Source organism: Brassica napus, chromosome C5 (genome assembly GCF_020379485.1).
Source record: "Brassica napus cultivar Da-Ae chromosome C5, Da-Ae, whole genome shotgun sequence".
NCBI lineage: Eukaryota > Viridiplantae > Streptophyta > Magnoliopsida > Brassicales > Brassicaceae > Brassica > Brassica napus.
Genome location: NC_063448.1, coordinates 19,108,606 through 19,122,286, shown reverse-complemented (window position 1 = coordinate 19,122,286; position 13,681 = coordinate 19,108,606). Strand labels below are relative to the sequence as shown.

The 13,681-nt window shown below is 39.8% G+C and overlaps 2 protein-coding genes across 2 annotated transcripts; both read left to right on the top strand.

The window, feature by feature from the left end:
- Positions 1-459, top strand: LOC106417319. The gene has a single exon (XM_013858140.1). The coding sequence runs from the start codon at positions 1-3 to the stop codon at positions 457-459; it is 459 nt and encodes a 152-aa protein (XP_013713594.1).
- A 3,089-nt stretch (positions 460-3,548) lies between these two features.
- Positions 3,549-6,947, top strand: LOC106417320 (putative pentatricopeptide repeat-containing protein At1g43010). The gene is made up of 2 exons (XM_013858141.3): positions 3,549-5,589; positions 5,791-6,947. Exons 1-2 carry the CDS (start codon positions 5,311-5,313, stop codon positions 6,751-6,753), a joined length of 1,242 nt encoding a protein of 413 aa, XP_013713595.2. The 5' UTR covers positions 3,549-5,310; the 3' UTR covers positions 6,754-6,947.
- Positions 6,948-13,681: the final 6,734 nt, after the last annotated feature.

Here is a 13,681-nt window from a genome sequence, read left to right as displayed (position 1 = left end):
ATGACAAAGAAGATCGACCGAAACACCGACGGCTTGCGCAAACTAAACATGATTAGCTTTACGATTCCAATTCTCTTCAGCCATAAACTCGGTATCAACTGTTACGGCTCCACTGTGTCTGTAGCTGCCGATAATCTTGCCGCTCACGCATCTGGCTCAGCTGAGAATAGAGCCGTAGAGAAGACAGCTTTTGATGTGAAGCTGGAGAAGTTTGAAACGGCGTCGAAGATTAAGGTGAATAAGGAGATCAGAGCATTTACGGAGCTGGGACTGAAAGGAGCCGGAGGCGATGAGAATCCAAGAGGCACGAAGATCTCGTCAATGTTTGAACAGCAGCCAACTTTCAAATCCGCTAGGAAAATTCTTGAATCCGCCATTGGGTTGATGCTTAACAGAGAGTGTTCTTTCAGAGAACAGAGAGATGTAGTTGCTCATCACATTCACCGAACACATTTATAGGCGAAGGTGCAATCGGTTACCGTAGATGTTGATGAGGATGATTAATTGCGAGGAAGTGGGAGGAGAGATCGAAATCACTTGAATGATTGGAGTAATGTAGAGGAAAACAGAAAATGCAAACGTTACAAAGAAGCTTCTGGGATTTGATTGCGCGTGTTCTTAAGCTAGTACGCTATTAAATACCTGGAGACTGCACTCATTATTTCCCGAGGGTCAGCACTTAGTAGGATCAGGACTTTACGGGTCCCCCATCCGTTCATATAATCCCAACAAAGTTAGAAAATATGGATTGATTTTATATGGTACAGTACGATGGAATCTAGCTAGTCATTATTAGTCACGTGGTATTCTCTTTTTCTACATATTACTAATGGTTATATGGTTTAGTAGTTTTTGGGGAACAATTAGCCATGTTAACAGAACTTCAGTGGATACACTAAACACTGTTAAAATTTTAGTTACTTAGAATTTTGATTTAAAATGGTGGATCTTGTATGCACTTGAACGGGTAGGATTTAAAGTGTTTGATTCGGTTAGTTGAATTTTGGTTCAGTTTTCAATTTTCAGCTTAGACAAATTTAACTACCCAATTAAAATCATATGTACTATAGTTTAGTTCGGATACCTGTGTTTTTGGTTTGTTTGATTTTGAACAGAAAACTACAACTATTATATTTACTTTGAACGGGCAGGATTTAAGGTGTTTAATTCGGTTAGTTGAATTTTGGTACAGTTTTCAATTTTCATCTTACACAATTTAACTACCAAATTAAAACCATATGTACTATAGTTTAGTTCTATGTTACATGGAAACGGAAGCGGGTACGTGGAAGCGGGTACGTGGAAGCGGATACGTGGAAGCGGAAGCGTATGGAAGCGCGGAAACGAGATTTTTAAAATAATTAGGAAACGGGTACGTGTTAGAAGCGTATTCATATATATATATATATATATATATATATATATATATATATATATCCACAAGGTTATGATTCCGATTCCGATTCCGGTTCCGAAACGGGAAGCGGACGTCCGATGAAGCTTCCGTGCAACGTAGGTTTAGTTTGGATACCTGTAGGTTTTGGTTTGTTTGATTTTAAACAGAAAACTATAACTATAATTACTTTTTAATAAAAACTAGGTGTTTCGTCCGCGCATACGGACATAAATTTTTTTATAATTACTTATTTACTTATCAATACAACCATTACTAATTAAAAGATTATAATAATAATTTATTATTTATGTTTTCATTTGAAATTTTTTAATTATTATATTTTTGAAAATTTCTTTGTGCACTATATTTATCATATAGTAAAATCATTTAATATTCTCTTTTCAATTCTATAAAATTAAGAATTTTTCCTGATTAATATTTAGGTATGTGGTTTTTGTTTTAAATTTTTAATTAAAAGATTTTTAGATAACAATACAATATATATATAAATTATCTTCTGAAAACGTATATATAAGAATTATCTTTTTATTTTTAAATATATTTAGATTTTGGATAATTCTTATTATATTTAATTTTAATCACTTATCTAATAAAAAATCTTTTTTATTTTGTGATTAATATATATGTTTTATTCATTAAATGTATAAACAAAATTAACCATTCTAACTTTAACGTAAGAGTTCGAATTCAAAAATGCACTTCGCAAATAATAGTATAGATTAGTGAATTTCAGTATATATAGTTAGAAATATAATTAACTAAATAAGATTTAGTCAAAGTTCATTGGACAATTTTTCTTTACGTTTTTTTTTGGTAAAATGTTAAATTTATGTTTTTTGGTTTTTGGCAGATTTTACAAAGGTGAACTAGTAGCAGAAGAACATAAATTAAGCTAATCAGAGCATCTAATAGATAGAAAAGCTTAAGCAAAACAAGACATGGACCGGAAAGAGACTGGTATTAGCGGAGCAGTGACGGACATAAGACAGAGACATGAGTGGATTGAGCACCCTGTTGCCACGAGCAAACCGGAGAGAAAGGCGCCCTCAAACCTTGGATTCACCGGCGCCTACAGCTTCCGGGAACCCACTCATCACCACCTCCACTAAGAATCACATCTCATACCCGAAAGTCCGTCCAAAATCACCTCACCGGCAGCACGAGGAAGAGTCAACAACCGGCGATGCCGTCGTTCGGGACAGCAAAAATAGGAGATTGCTGCCTCCGCTCCACCATCCCGGGACCGTTACACCCGTTTAACCCACCGCCCATATAGGGTAATGGGACAGGTTGGGCACAATTCCTCCAGAGCTGCGACCGTCGAGAGAACTCGAAGACCTAATAGCCAAACTAACACTTATCCCTTGCGTCGGACCCAATCCGCTTTCACAGAAACCACCGCACAGATGAAGAGAGGACAGAGATACAGCGACGAGGAGCGCCAACCTGTCAATTCCACACCGCCTCTGGAGAGAGGCTTGAGCCCCACGCGCCAAGAACGGGCTCGACGAGCGATGGAATGACTCAACATCACGCGTCGCCACATGAGAGATCCACCAGGTTAGACGATGACCAACCCCGGAAACCCTCTACGCGCTGCCACCGTAGGCCAACAATGGACCCAAATAGGAGCAGAGGAACCAGAATCACAAGCTCCAACCCCACCAAAAAACTCATCACCAACTAGCCACGCGCCACACTACACCGGAGACGAGCACAAGGGAGATTGCTTGATGACTCATGCGCCGCTGACTCGAAGAGACTCAGCCGAAGAGATTGAAAACTGCTCCGAGTAGAAGAACCAACCGAAACCTAGAGATGAGTTCAGCGGGAGCAAAGGCCGTCCTCTAGCCCTTACCAAACCACTAAACACGCTCCAGATCTGGAAAGGATCCGCCGGATCTGAAATCGGAGCCCACCACGACTGAGTTCCACCCTAGTCGAAGAATGAGATGATACGGAGGAAACAAATGAGGCGGGAAGAAGAGAAGAGGAGAAAACGAACGAAGCTCCGACGACCGCCTAAAAAGGACACGGCGGTCGCCGGGAAAACGAAAATCAAGAGAAGAGAAAAGTTAGAGAGAAAACAAGAGGAGAGCAATTTTTCTTTACTTTCTTGGGATGCATTCCATAAACGATTCATGTTCGAGAACTTCATAAGACAAGAGAACATAACTCATGAAGATAAGGTGAAATTTTTATTTGACATGTTTTTATGACAAAAAAAAAATGGACATGTTTTTATTCAAAACTGAATGAATGCCAGTTATATATGTGTGTGTTTCGGTGTGTGTAAGGCATTAATTTCTTTCAAAATTTGACGAAAATATAGTGTCTAAGTGGGATAACGAGTTTCAAGAGAACTTGTGAACAGTTTGGATAGTGATATACTTCACAATTGTGTGAATCAAAAAGCTTGGAAGGTCATAGAAGATCCAAATGTAGCAAGAGGAGAATGCGTAAAGATTGTATCCCAGTGAATGATTCTAAGAATTCTACAAAATAAGAAAAAAGGCAAACAAGTGTAAAAGATCTAACAAAGTTCATATATAATATTGCATGTCTGGAGTCACTTTTCCGGCGGGCACATGCATAACTGTCTGTACCAAAACATGAATGTTCTAAAACGTACACATGAACAATAAATTGGGTTGAATCTCAGAGTGGAGTAGCTCTTACTCTTCATGTACAACCTTAAATTCTACTCAACACTTAGTCACTAACTTGTTTGGCGTTGATCAGTCCACTTCAAAATCTAACTGATGGAGAACTCTCAAATCTTCAATCTAGCTAGTCTATATTGCATCGTTGTTCAATAGTTAGATTCAGCACTAAAATTCTAACTTAACATGTAAATTAACTTATTTGACAATTGACATGAGCCTTTGTAGACATGGAACCACTTTTCTTATTTTTGTCAACTCATCTGATAGAGACCTATCTTTAAATAAATTAAAAGTTATTATAATAAAAAATATTGTAAAAGATTTTTAATAATAATAATAATTTAAAGATAAAATAAACATCAAAAATAAAATAATTAATAACATAAAATAAGAATTTATTGAGTAATAAAATGAATTACTGCTAAATAAATTACCTTTCCAAAATATAATATTTTTATTATGAAATAATATATATGTTATAGGTTTTATGTTAGTCCATTGTATATGTAGATATATTTTTATATTTTATTTATAAATTTTGAAAATATATTATATCCTTAAAAAATTAAGGATATAATAAGATTTACATTAATAAAGGTATAGTTGACCAAACTAATAAAAGAAAAAAAAAATTAACAAAATATGATCAAAGTATTTTTTTTTTCAGTTCTCCTGAAAGGAAAAAAACCCTTAATAATTTTTTTAGCGTCTAATTAAGTCATCTTCACGCTTGTAGTTGTAGGCTTGTAAAGCACACATGTTACATAGAAAAGGACGCATGAACAAAACACCCGAATAACATCTACCATGATTTATTCAAACCCTACCGCTTCTGCTGATATGCTCTCCTACTGGTTTAGCCTGGCCCTCTAATATCTCACTCGCTCTGGATCTTCTATGCATCTTCTGTCTTCATCTTTCTAGGGATTGCCCGTCTACTGAAGCTCTCCGCCTTGCATGTTGTCTCTCGACTGATCCGTCTAATAGGTTCAGATTATTTTCTTCATTTTGGATGTAAATTGGGCCTAGGCCCGCAGCTATTAACACTCTATAGGCTGACTGTAACTACCCAATGGGCTCACCAATTCTCCCAAATTTTACCGACTCTTTTCTCTCGCCAGACCCAATGGGCCTAATACTTTGCTCTTTTCTCTCGCCGGACCCAAGCTCTCTGTCGCCGGATACGCCGCATCTCTCTCTCTCTGTCTCTCTCAAAACGATTAGAGAATGATGCAAAGCCTTGGACGATACTCAAAACGATTTCTCTTGTTCAGGAAAACACAGCCGATGATTCAGTTCACGCGTACCCTAACGTCGGCGAAGCTGAATGACACTTTACATAGTCGGGTCATGGCGGTGGAAAACAGGTTCCCGTTCCTATGGAGAGTTAAGGTCACACCTGTGCTGAACGAATGGCTGAAACAAGGCAATGAAATAAACCCTACGGATCTTAGAGCCGTCATCAAAGCTCTCTGCGAGTCTCAGCGATTCGACCACGCCCTCCAGGTCTCACTTACTTTCTCTCTTCTACGTTTCTAACTCTTTGAACAATGACACTTTAAAAAAAATTATAATGCCTTTGTGATAAATTTTTATAATGTCCTAATTAAATACAACTAAAGTTGTAGCATCAAATCTTAATGTTATATAAGCTACTACTACCTATGGCTCCTGGCCTGTTACAAAAGTCTGTTTTTGGTGATGTAGGTCTCGGAGTGGATAACTAAACGAGGGGTGTTCGAGCTAAGCACTGAAGATGTTGCATCTCGGCTTTATCTTATTGAGATTCATTCAGGGTTGAGTGAAGCAGAGAATTTCTTCAAAAGCGTTCCCGAGAACATGAAAGACGACTTAGTCTACACCACTCTCTTAAGCTTCTACGCAAAAGACAAGGAAACACGACACGAAGCCGAAGCCACTTACCAGAAGATGAGGGAGAATAATATGCTCTTCAAACCTAACCCTTACTACAAGATGATCTCTCTCTACGGCCTTCTTGGAGAAACAAATATGGTCGACGAGATTGTTAGGCAGATGAGAGAAAACGGAGTTCAGCATGACATAACTCTCACGTCCAATAACGTTTTGAAGACTTACGCGAGTGTCCCTGATGTGGAGGCAATGGAGAAGTTTCTGAAAAGAATAGAAGATGAAACGCCACCGCTTGCGTTGGCTTGGCAAACGGGAATAAGCATGGCGAAGGCTTACTTAAAGAGTGGTTCAAGTGGAAAAGCGATAAAGATGTTGCGTAGAACAGAACAAGTAGTTGATGCAAAGTCGAAAGACGCAGCGAACAAGGAGTTAATGGAGATGTATGGGGAGGCTGGAGCTAAACGAGATGAGTCCCGCCTCTATATCAGTCAGAATGCTAATCAAGGACGGAGAAAGGGGGCGTATCGATGTAAAGGAAGTGGCGGACGAAGCTCTAACCACCCGGGATATTACTATGGTGGCTGTGGTGGTGGATGTGGCAGTATACGTGGTGGTGGGGATGGTAGCCGCGCTGATGATAACGGTGGTGGTGATGATAGCCGTGCTGATGATGACGGTGGTGGTGTCGGTGCTGATAATGACGGTGGTGGCGTCGGTGCTGATAATTACGGTGACAGTGGCAGCCGATGTGGCGGTGGGTGTGGTGGTGGTTGTGGTGGATGTGGTAGCTGGGATTGAGAGTAGAAAACCAAGTAGAGAATCATTGGTCATGTTTTTGTGAAAATAATGGTTTACTTAATTTTTTGTAATTTAGGCTTTCATTTAAACTAAAAAGAGAATGAAAAATGTTTACAAGCTTTTGGCTTTAGATAACCGGGCCAAGCCCACACTTAAAACTCATAATAATAGAACCTTTTCTGACCCAGAACCCATTAGAGTACAGTTGGAGAAGATGATCAGTTCTTTGCTTCTCGCAGCGGAAGTCCCGAAGCTTAGAAAACGGTTGTGGAGATGAGAGGAGGGTGGGGATCGCGATGTGATCAGATCAATCTGGAGAGAACCATGCTTGCATCATCGCCGAGGATAGAACAGGGTTTGTTTCTCTGAAACTTAGAATCTAATTTCTCAGTTGCCGATCTATGATTGCGAAGATTGCATCCACTGGTCGGAACACGTTAGTGTGCAGACGAGCATTTCTTTCGTTCCATGTCCAGTACATGGTTGATTTCCAAGCAAGGAGGGTGAGGAGAGTCTGAGGCCGTCTTTGCTTGTTCCTAGGGAGTCCGATCATGTGCGCCACTGTAGAATCCCAGTCCCTTGCTGGAGTAATCCGACATCGAGAAGCAACCCGCGACCAGAGATCGAAACTGAATGAGCAGGAGTGGTAGAGATGGTTTATAGTCTCCATTGCAGAGTTGCAGAGAAGGCAATGTGGAGGTACCTGTAGCCCCCATCCTAATAGCCTATCTCTTGTGGGACAACGATTTTGGATCACCAACCAAGCGAAGAAACTGTGCCGTGGAATCTCATATGGAGACCAAACCGTCTTTGCCCAAGTTACATCGCTAATGTCACCACGAAGGTATGTGTATACTTCTCCCGTACTAAAGGATCAGGAGATTTTACCTGCCAACTCCCATTTATAGTAGTCATCTTCCTGAGTGAGGGTGATGGTAGTTAGGTAAGTGTAAAGTTGAACTTGCTTTTCTGTCCTTGCAGGGGGAAGCCGCCACACTCCGTTTCTGCAGAGCGATGCTACTGAAGCTTTTGAGGGGATGCCAAACCTAGTCGGGGAGTTACTTAAGAACGTGGAGAGGCTTCCAAAAGGAGTCCAATTGTCATGCCAGAACCTCGCTGATTCTCCATTCTCTAGGCTCATTTTTATTAGGGGGAAGACCTCTTGTCTCAGTTTGAGGAGCTTGTTGGCCAGCCAAGAGTAGGAACTGCTTGGCTTAGTAGTCCAGTAATTGTGGATGGAGCCTTTGAGGATCACTTCTTTAAACCATGCTACCCACACCGAACCTGCCCTGAAGAACAACATCCAAATCAGTTTAAAGCAGCACGCCTTATTCCAAGTGTGGAGGTCTCTGATTCCCAAACCTCCCTGATCTTTTGTAAGTACCACTGTCTCCCATGCAACTCTTGCAGAGTTGTGACTCTCAATATTTCCCTTCAATAAGAACACACTGCATAGGGAATCTATTCTCTTTACACACGCTTTTAGCAGGATAAACGCAGAACACCAGAAATTAGTAATCCCTGCAATCACGGTTTTGATGAGGAGGAGCCTGCCTGAGAAAGAAAGCGACTTCACCGACCAAGAGGAGAACTTCGATTTGATCTGATGAATGAGTGGCTCACAGTTGGCTAAGTTCAGTTTCCTTGAGTTAAGGGGAACTCCCAAGTACCGTACAAGTAAGATCCCACACGCCATTCCCGTTGACGCTTGTATTGTTTCCACTTCTTGAGTTGAGAGGCCTGATGCAAAGAAACTTGTTTTCTGATAGCTGACCGCCAAACCAGATCTCTGCTCAAACTCATGGAGGACTTGGAGGACGTTCTGAACTGATTCTAACGATCCGTCGATGAAGATCAGGAGATCATCAGCGAAAGATAAGTGCGTTAGTTTCATCTTGCTACACTTGGAGTGGTACTGGATGTGTCCTTGGGCCGCTGCATTGTTAAGCATAAACGATAGGCAGTTCATGGCTATCACAAAGAGGTAAGGAGACAAGGGATCACCTTGTCTTAATCCTCGTTTCCCTTTAAAATAACCTGAAACCGTACCGTTGTAGCCAATCATAAAGCTCGTTGTGCAAATGCAGGCTCTAAGCCAGAAGATGAACTTAGGAGGAATGCCAAGACCTTCAAGGCAAGAGAAGAGGAACTCCCAGGAGATAGTATCGAAAGCCTTTGCTATGTCCACTTTGATGGTGATTTTTTTTTTGAACCCTTGTTTTTATGATATTCATGGATAAGCTCACTAGCAAGCACCGTGCTTTCAACCAGCAGGCGATCCTTCACAAAGGCTGTTTGGCAAGGGAGTATAAGGTGCTGCAGGATGGGCTTTAGCCGCGCGACAAGGAGTCTCGAAATGACCTTATACACAGTGTTCAGGCAAGCTATGGGGCGGTACTCCGATATTTTTGAAGCTCCAGGGAACTTTGGCACCAGAGTTAAGTCGTAGAGTTCGTTGCAGCTGAGAGAAAGCTTGAGGAAAAGAACTGTTGGACGGAGAGTACCGCTTCTTCACCCAGAGTGGCCCATGCCCCTTTGAAAAACCCTGAGGTTAGTCCATCAGGGCCTGGAGCCTTGTTTGGGTTGAGTTTGAAGAAGAGCCTTCTTATTTCTTCGGATGTAGGGGTCGTGATCATCGCCTGGGCTTGCAGAGAAGTGCAGGAGAAGTTTAAGAGCTGCACGAACCAGGAGGCTGACGAAACAATTGACGGAGGATGATAGGTCTGAGGCCCCAAAATCGATTTGAAGTGTTCTGCAACTAGTAAACTCATCTCCATAGGGTCAGTTACCAAGGCACCAGAACTTAGGAGGAAGGACCTGATGGCGTTGTAACTCGCACGGACCTGACAGATACGGTGGAAGTAAGTAGTGTTTAAGTCTCCCTCCTTGAGCCAGTTTATCCTTGATTTTTGCCTGAAGTAAGCTTCCTCAATCTCACGCAGGAAGAGCCATTTTTGGTGGAGATCTCTCTCCTCCTGGAACAGCTGAGGGGTGGGAGCTTGAAGAGCTTGTACCTGCACACACTGTAACAAACCGTAAGTTTCACTCACTCTCTCTTGTATTTTTGAGTAGTTCTCTCTATTTAAAAGTTTTAGATCTCTCTTGATAACTTTGAGCTTCCAACATAATTGTGTCAGGGTAGAGCACATGCTTCCGGCGCGAATCCAGGCATCATTTACCACCGTCGAGAAGTCCGGGTGTTTGGTGAGATAATTTTGGAACTTGAAGGGTTGGGTTCCAGCTTTTGGGAGGGTGAAGGCTAGGTCAGTTAGACATGGGCAATGATCAGAGAAAATCTGTGGGAGGAAAGTTGTGTGGGCGTGCGGGAAGGAGGAGATAAGGGAGCTGTTGACGAGAAGCCTGTCAAGCTTTTTTGTGATAGGATTAGAGGGTTGGTTGTTGGTCAAGGTGAGAGTGGGACCATTATAGCGAAGATCAAAAACCCCAGATTGCACTAGATAGTCCTGAAGAGAAACATTTGAGTATCCAGCGCTGAGACAGTAGGGGAGGAGTGCTCATCATGGTGTAGTATTTGATTAAAATCACCCCCAATCATCCATGCAGTGTCGTCAAGATTTAAAGTGCTTTGAATCTGTGTGAGTTCGATCCAGAGATCATTCCTCTCAGCAGACTCATTGGATGCATAAACTGCAGTGTAGTATATGGTTGGTTGATTGGGAAGGGTGAGTAAACAAGTGAGGGTTTGGCGACTCTTGAATACAACCTGAAGAGTGACAGGGTGTTTCCAAATCAAGACAATCCTTCCATCTTCATCCTCAGAGTGATTCGAGGTGAAGTTCCAAGAGGGGCAGAGATGCGACATAATAGGGTTCAGAAAAGGTTCTTTAATATGAGTTTTAAGGATGGCTCCAAAAATGGGCTTATGAAATAGAAGCCAGCTTGCAAAAGGCCTATGCTTATCCGGGTCATTTAGACCACGGACGTTCCAAAAAAAGAGTTTTACACTCATTGGAAAGTTGAAGAAGGCTTCTCATCTAACTGGGAGGGGCCAAGAGAACCAAAAGAAGAAGTAGAATTAGCAGGGTCAGGGTGGGAAGAGGAGGTAGAGGTGAGGGTTTGAATGGAGGAGGGGTGTGAATCAAAGAGGGTTAGGACAGGAAGGTCAGCGAGCGGAGCAAAAGGGTTAGGATTTAAGGAGTGGTTAGGTGTGAAAGTTGGGGAAGAACGGGATCTTTTAAGGGAGGGCCGAGGTGGAGGGTCAGGAGAGTTTAGATCAAGAGACGGAGAATGACTAATCAAGGGTTGATGAGGTAGTGGAGGAGGAGGTTGATGAGATAATGTGGAGGAGGGTACTTGGATTTCCATATCAACAGCAGGGGGTTGTCAGTGGGGGTTGAAAAGGATGGAGGAGGTTCAGAGGAATTTGGAGGGGGAGCAGTTTGAGGTTCCAAAGGTTTCTTTCTGGTTTACTTAATTACCGTCGAATGTTTTACTTATTGGTAATATATAATATTACTTTACCATATTGCCAACATCGTGTTCTACATCTTGTCCAGCAACTTTAAGATATTTTTAATGCACCAATACGCAACATCTGGACTCAAATCCCGGAAGACTTATTATCTATGTATCCAATATAGAGGTGGTCATAAGAAAATCGTCAACAGCTTCATTACTCTTTTGGGTTTTGTCAATATACGCTTACATCTTTAGACCTGAGCTTTTCCTTTTGTACAAGAAGACATTAAGTCATCAACAACTTTGAAGCATTTTCTCAAAAGAATAAAGAAATGAACTCTCAAAAAATTAGAAAACCCATTCTCAAGTAGATGTTCATATTGTAAATACCAATGCTTTGAATCCAACGGAACTTTAGCAACCAAAATATTGGAGATGGGCTTCACTCCATCAATAGAACTTATTAAACAATGAATTCGGCATATTTAAAAGATGGCAATTTTTTTAAACCTGACCGGTAACTGAACCGGAAAATATTTGGGTCACAGTTTAATATGGTTCGAACGGGTTCAATTGGATTTAATTGGGTTAAACCAAATTCAATTTAATGATATTTTGTAAATAATATATATATTCTTTACAAAAATCATATCAAATAAAATGTTTCAGTAACCAAACTGTTTTAAATACTTAAAAATGCCAAACTGAAAATGTGATAAAAAAGTTATAAAATAATTTAATAGTTCAAATCTAAAATCAATAAAAAAACACATTTAAACTTCATTCTCCAATCATCACTCCAAATATTCATCACCTTTAAAAAAATCATGTAAACTATGTTTTTATTTACTCGTGTAATGAGAAGAAAGAATAAGTATAATGCTTTGTTTTTTATACAAATTTAGAATTTCATGAATGTTAATTAAAGTCTTCAGCACAAGAGATCATGTAATTATATTTAAACAAAGTGAAAAGTAGACATAAACAATATCTTGGCATGAATGTGAATCTTGTAATTTGTGAATTGCAAAAAAGGAAAAAAATGAGTTACGGCGTTGTTTTATTAATTTCTTACAGACTTCATTCTTATTTAAAAGAAGAAAATTTAATTATCTTATTAACAAAACTTTGGTTTACATACGAACCTCGGTTTGGCCATTTCATTGGATCGTCGGCTTTCAGGTTTTTTAACGGTTTAATACGAATTTTTAACTAGTTCAATTTTAATTGGGTTTTGCTATTAACTCATCCCGGACTGGTCTCCGGTTCGCGATTTAACCCGGTCCGACTGCTGGTCCAGGCTTAAAAACACTGAAGAATGGAAATCACCAAAAATCGGTCAAAACCTTAGAAAAAGGAAAAATATCTTGACTTCAATCTTATATAAATAAGGAAACTCCTCAAAGTCTAAAGGAAAGAGGTTCATCTAGACACATCACCTATCATCTAAGCACTTAGCCAATCATCTATGTACATCGCCTATCATCTAGGCAGCATTCCACCAAGGCTGAAAGGAGAAGCCGAGTACAACTCACCTTGACAGGTTTGAGTTACTAGCTTAGTTGATCATCACAATTTAAGACGATTTCAACTCACCTTGACATGTACGAATAACTCGCCGAGTTGAATGACTAAAAATATTTCAAAGTAAACTCGCCTTCATCTAGGCACTAAGACAGGTTCAACTCAATTCTTATAAGCTATTATCACTTAATCTACTACCACAAATCCAAGGTACTACATTACGACCTCTCACAAATTTTCAAGGGAATTATGAGAGGTTTAGTCAAGGATCTTAGTCATGGGCATTTGTTCTCGGTATTGGTTCCAGATCGGTTCTTCGTTTTTTCGGTTCTTTGGTTCTAAATTTTAGGATCTGTTCGAGTATTTAGCAAATTCAGTGTGCACCGGTTTCGGTTTCTTCGGTTCTCTGTTCGGATGACAAATTTGAGAACCGGATAATGTCCAAGATAATTTTGAATCCTAATCGGTTACGATTTTCCGGTTAATTTGGGTTAACAATTAATTTTTTTTGGATTTTTGGATTAAATATCAGATTTTTGGGGTTTCAAATAAAAATTTGGATAGTTCTGTTAATTTTAAATATTTCATTTAAAAAATATTCTAGTAATTCGTTTTTTTGGTATTTCAGTTTATAAATAATATTTTAAAATTATTTGATTATTTTAAAACTAAATACAGTACAATTAATTTTTATAAGTATATAAATTATATTATATAAATTTAGGTATATGTTCGGTTCTTGATTCAGTTCCAGTTCAGTTTTGATTCGGTTCCGGTTTGATTCTAGTTTTTTGGTTCTAGAGATTCGTTCGAATAATTGGTAGGATCCAAACCCGAACTAAATCTTTTTTAGGTTCAGTTCATTTCGGTTCCAAATAAATGTGTTCATGCTTAGATCTTTGTGTTGGATTACACATTTAATTTTGACAATTGATGCTTGCTTAACATGTACGTAGATAATATTTTGGAAAATTTGATCAACTAC